The sequence below is a fragment of the Euleptes europaea genome, chromosome 3 (genome assembly GCF_029931775.1).
Source record: "Euleptes europaea isolate rEulEur1 chromosome 3, rEulEur1.hap1, whole genome shotgun sequence".
Lineage (NCBI taxonomy): Eukaryota > Metazoa > Chordata > Lepidosauria > Squamata > Sphaerodactylidae > Euleptes > Euleptes europaea.
Genome location: NC_079314.1, coordinates 87,760,016 through 87,765,794, shown reverse-complemented (window position 1 = coordinate 87,765,794; position 5,779 = coordinate 87,760,016). Strand labels below are relative to the sequence as shown.

The following is a 5,779-nucleotide window of genomic DNA, read 5'->3' as shown; positions in this document are numbered from 1 at the left end:
TGGTAGTTACAGCGACGCCTTCACCTTCTGCTCTTGCTGAAAGCGAAGGCGAGCGACCGCCTCCTGCCCGTCTGTGTCTGAGGGCCGCGGGTCCCCAGTGCTCGCCCCCTTCACGCCTGCCTCACTAGGCGCGCGCGCTGCCAGGCGGTAACGGACATCCGCGCGCACGCGCCATTCTCCCGCCTTCCCTGACGACTAGTAACCCACTGATTGGCCAAGCCGTGCTTGCTACGCCTGTAACGTAAGGCGTCTTCGCTGATTGGCCTGGAGAAACCGTCGCCCTGCGGACCGGCGCTCAAGCTGATTGGAGACGCAGCACCGGCCTCTTTCTGTGACGTTTCCCTTTGAATCGGTGGAGCGTCACTGGTCACAATTGATCGAGTTATTAAGAACCCCCTCCCCCGCACTTAGCAAAACCAGTCCATTTGTACAGAAGCTCCACAAAGCTCATTCCCTAGCCAAACTGTCGCCATACAGTGGGGTGAAGCTTCGGCTCAAACGTGGAAGAATTCGGATTTCTCCTTTGTTTGGTTACAAAGTCCAACGGGCCTGCCTGTTAGTCTGCTGCGGCAAAACAAAACCGAGTGCTATGTTGGGACTTTAAGGACTAAATGATTTATTGTAGCTTAAGTTGTTGTAGACTAGAGTGCTCTTCATCACGTTTTCCGTAAAACCTCAGTCAACATATCCATATATGGACAAACATTACTGTATGAACAGCGTGGCTTAAAAACCATGTCCAGTGGCACCTTAACTCTAAGAAAACGTATTTCAATTTGAGCTTCCACAAGTTGCAGATCATTCTTCAGACAGTTATGTGAAGGGGAAATCGTACTGGGAAATATGGGGAATGCTGGGGGTAAGGAGCCAAGGCTCGATGTGAATTACACCATGAGTCTTTCAATTGTACATTCTTGATGCAAGGTGAAAAGGGAAGAGTTGATGGATCTGAACAAGTGAGATGTTACTCATAAATGTTAGTGTTAAAAAAAGCCACTGGACTTTTATTTTTCTAGGACAACTACCGCTACCCCTTTGCAATTAAATGTTATGAACTGCAAAAGGCATAGTCTGTGACTTGCCTATTCAAAACTGAAACATATCAGATTATGCTGCTTGCATTTAATGGGCTTTTAAGCTGCATCTAGATCTTATATATTTTCAAAATGTATATGCTGATTCTGGGCTGTGTTGGAAACAAGCTCACATATACATTCAAAAATAAAATAATCAAACAACCACCACTAAACAATACTTGTAACCACATTTCCACTGGTAATAAATACCAAAAATCACAAATCCTGGCACCAAAACTAGCATGCTAAAGTACATGGTAAGAGGATTTTGTTGCATATCTTTCAACATGTAGGAACAGATCGTACTTTACAGCCCTCCAAAAGAGCTGTGCCACAAAGATTTAAAAAGCCTAAGACCTAGCAGAAGAAGTTCACACTTCCTTATGTGCTGGCACTAAAAAGAGCAGTTGCACAGAGGACCTTAGCTTGTGGGCTTGTACAGAAAAGCTACTCTTTATGTAAGTGGGTACAAGGCTATGAAGAGCTTTACAAGGAAGAACCAGCACCCTGAGTTCTATTGAAAAATAGGCAAACAGCAAAGCTATCCTGTGGATGGTGGAATAGGTACCTGATGTCCTGCACTCATCAATAGATGTGTACCTGCAGTTTATACTAGTTGACGTTTCTGTTATATTTTTAAGGGCAACTGCACATAAATGTGCATTATAGTAATCCAATTTAGAGATTACAGAAGCATGGCTCAGTATGATTAAATCAGCTCAGACTAAATGGAGGGGAAACCTACAAATAAAGTTCTGATGATTAAAGGTTTCTAAATACCATACCAACACACTCTTCCAAGGGCAGAGCTGGGTCCAAAAGTACACCCAAACTTTAAATTCAATCTGACAAATGAACATAATGTAATATACTTTATTATATATCTATCCTGTTAGTCTGGGTCCTATGAACCCCTGGGTGTCTGTCAGGGTATTTCCAGGCCCTCCACAATCCTTACTATTTGTAAGGATAGTGGATGAGGCCCTTCATGTCTTTCTAGCTAATGTGAAAGTAGTTTTCAACAGAAGAGCTCAGTCACTGTGCCTCAGGGAAAAGGGATGGAATCAACTACCCCTTCTTTCAAAGGGAGGAAACTTACAAAGTCACTACCTCTCACTTCTCCCTAAGCAGAGAAAGGGCCCTTTGCTGTCTTTGTTTTCTGTGAAAGTAACCCCCTTCTTGCTTTTAAAAAAGCAAGTCTCCTGGGATACCAGCATAAGCTCTGCATCGAAAGGACAAGGCAGATTGCACTAGGATTTTACATCATGTCCTGAACCTTCCTTTTCCTATTTTTTTAAATAACATCCAGCCTGACAAAAAAGACTCTGGAAGACTCAAAAGCTTGTACACTATTATATATATATAGAAACCTAATGAAAATGTTGTAATGCAAAGGCTGTTGTTAATTTTTCAGACAGCAGTTGTTTTTGAAGTATCTTGGTAAGTATGCCCCAAAACACCACTTTAGGGCCATAAGGCAAGACATGAATTCTGAAATAAATAAATTCAAATGTAGTTTAATGCTTAGACTTACTTCCTAGGAAGCAAGCCCCACTGAACTCAGTGGGACTTGAGCCTGTGAGTTTGGCATTGTTCTGCAAGTCTAGTGTTGTATTGTGGTTAGTTTCAGACTAGGAAGACCCAGGTTCACACCATCACTTGACAATGAAGTTCAATCACTCAACCACCCATCTCACAGAGTTGTGAGGATAAAATAGTGAAGAACCACAAATGCCGTTCTATGATCATTAGAGGAAGGACAAAAATGTGCTTGATGGGTGTTAATGAGACAAGCAGCCTATTCCTGTCTTTATATAGAAATAATTTCTGATGAGTTCAGAGTTACTGCTCTGACAGCATGCATAAAATTAAAATCATTAGCATTAGATAGGGAAATACCACTTATTATAACCCAACCAATGATCTCATGTTTATATGCTTCATTATTTCATTCCTCTGCAAGATACATTATTCTGAGAATATTTATGTTGCAATATATAACTGTGGTATCTAACATTATTCCAGTGAAAATGTAGCTTTGCTTAATGTTTCTCTTGATTTAAATTTGTTTATGGAGATTATTTTGCAATGTTTAACTTGAAAATCATGTACTGTATGGATTTTTTAATAAGAAATCAAGGCCAATTGCTGGATGCATTCATTATGCTGCTGATTTTCCTGCGCTACTCCACTCCCACCTTGAGGACAAACCAGTGGTTTTCTTCTTGGGTTATATAATTTTCGTATATGTACATAGACGATCTTAGTTGAACTACAGAGATGCAGATTTAAATCCCCATTCAACCACAGAACTCACTGGGTGAACTTGGGACCATTGCTGTCTCAGACTACACTGATAAAGCATGGCAAGACACTCATACATTGATGTTGTTATTTGGTCCAGAGATTCTCAGATGTGGAAATACGTGAAAACTGATTTTATACGAGGAGTATTCAATTCACTCCAAGAATTTAATTGACTATCTTGCTGGTTTGTTACGTCCTTTATGGTGTGAGTTACGTAAGATTGGGGTAATTATGGTTATAAGCCATTGATGAAAGCTTTGCGCCAAAACACATTGGGCATTGTTTTATTGTATTTGACAGTGTGTGTTATTTTATTGTATGTGCACAATTGTTTCGTTTTTTATTTGTTTATATATTAAATTACTGGTGTCATGCTTTGTGTGCATAGTGTAATTTGTATATATATCAAAAAGATAGATTGAGAGCACAAACAGGAAAATGTGTGTATATAAATAAATAAATAAATAAATAAATAAATAATATATATATATATATATATATATATAATCATACATTGTCCTGTTTCTTTGTGCTCTTCCCCCCTTTGTGTGTGCAAGCGGTGTTAAATCCCCATTCAACCACAGAACTCACTGGGTGACCTGGGGGAAATAATTGTCAGGCTAGACTGTCTCTCAGGAAAGTACTGAGACAGCAAAATAAGGATGGGGATTCCATATATGCCACCCTTGAAGCAGGAGCAAGATTGAATATATCTCAATACAATTAAAATTGGGATAAGCTTTCTTTTAGATGTCTTTCCTTTTAGAAAAGTTTAACATTTGTGACCCATAACAACATGAATTTCCAAAATAGAGTATTTGATCCCCAGGCTATTTAAGATGATCCTGGTTGGAAAGGCAACTGAACAGTCATTTACATGTACTTCTAGTTTGTTTTGTCAGTACAGGATGAACATGAGCACTGAATGAGTAACACAACAAGAACTTGCAAGCAATTGCTCTCCCTATACATGAACCATAACAGAAACTCCAATGACTGGTATCATTAAATAACAGCATTTAGTATATTAAATAAAATCATTTTTATTTAAACAAAGTTCTTTTAAGATTAGCAAGTTATTTCATATTTATGATTCCCACCCTTTCCCTCCAGGCTGGTGGGGTAGCTTAAGGCCCACAAGCCCAGCCACTTCCTCTGGTGAGCGCTCTCCACTGCCATGATATTCCTGATGCAGTGCTAGGTGCTTACGGACGCTGCGCAGAAGACAGAGATAGGTGGCAGCCTGGAAATGTAGATCATGTTGGGCCCTGCATAACTTTTCACTGGTTACCTGAAAAGAGAGAAAGGTAAATAAACACAAGAAACTTGGAACAAGCACAGAAATTGTATTCAAGAATTCCACTCAAAAAGCTAAATAACTTTTTACACACTGCTCCGCAAGCAAGGACACATACTGTATTGCAACACAATGCCAAAACTTAGCAAGAACTTTTTACACTGGAGGGAAGGAGCTAGAACAGACATGGGAAATAGGAAATTTAAACCTGGAAGAGGGGAAAATGTACTTCATCTTTCTAAGCCACCCTGTCTTGAAGGTTCAGAAAGGTAATACTATTAAAAGCAACATAAACAACATTTAGGCCCTAAGACCCATTGAAATTGGTAGGATTTACCTCAGAGTAACAATACTTGTGATCATACTATATAATGCATTATCTGAATGAAGAGTTACTCTTTCCCTATTTAGGCTTAAGAAGCAGGCTGCTTTAGGGAAATTTAGCTGTGGGGATACCAGTGAGATCACTTCTTTTTTTTTAATCCCCATGATGCAGTATATCAAGATTTTCTTAACTGACAAAGCAATGAAAGCAGTCTCGGCATCATGGAGTTAGCTGCCCAAGTCGCCAGTTTCATGCGCAAAAACCCAGGGGAAAGGAACATTGCTATAGCCATTAACGGCTCAGCCCCATGAGCGGCGCTTTCTACGAATGAATGACAATAGCATCTCGATTTCAATTTTGTGTAGGTGTCACATTCTGGCCGTCGCGTAGCCATAACAAGACACTTGTCCAACGAGAGCAAAAATGTCCTTCGACCTAAGCGTTTAGACGTAAGAGCATTCTCGTACGGCTAGTCCTACAAAACGCGGCTTGCCAAGCGTGGGGCCAGGGCTGCAGAGGCGGAGCTGCCAAGGCAATGGACCTTTTTTTAAAAAGGGAGGTGTTGCAGGAGCCAGTCCCGAGGTATCTGCACCTCCCCCCCCCCCTCGTCAATATACCCGATGAGCGCGGAAGGCCTCCTTCAAGTACTGACAAGCCGCCGTGCCTTGGTACGAACCGCCAGCCTCCCCTTTCGCAGAACGAAGCTCACGCAAGAGGCAACGGAAAGTGCGCAGCGGCGGCCCCAGCGCCGCCATCTTCCCCCTGCGAGCGTTT

At 41.2% G+C, this 5,779-nt stretch overlaps 1 protein-coding gene across 1 annotated transcript; it reads right to left on the bottom strand.

The window, feature by feature from the left end:
* Positions 1-4,416: 4,416 nt before the first annotated feature.
* Positions 4,417-5,779, bottom strand: FMC1 (formation of mitochondrial complex V assembly factor 1 homolog). The gene is made up of 2 exons (XM_056846181.1): positions 5,623-5,779; positions 4,417-4,674 (listed from the first exon to the last, which is right to left on the bottom strand). The coding sequence occupies exons 1-2, from the start codon at positions 5,758-5,760 to the stop codon at positions 4,471-4,473; spliced, it is 342 nt and encodes a 113-aa protein (XP_056702159.1). The 5' UTR covers positions 5,761-5,779; the 3' UTR covers positions 4,417-4,470.

What these genes read in the sequence shown, in the direction of transcription:
- FMC1 (XM_056846181.1), bottom strand. Translation starts at nt 5,760, where the DNA reads ATGGCGGCGCTGGGGCCGCCGCTGCGCACTTTCCGTTGCCTCTTGCGT. An exon ending in AGGCCTTCCGCGCTCATCGG is followed by an intron (nt 4,675 to 5,622) that starts GTATATTGACGA and finishes CTCTCTTTTCAG; the next exon opens with GTAACCAGTGAAAAGTTATG.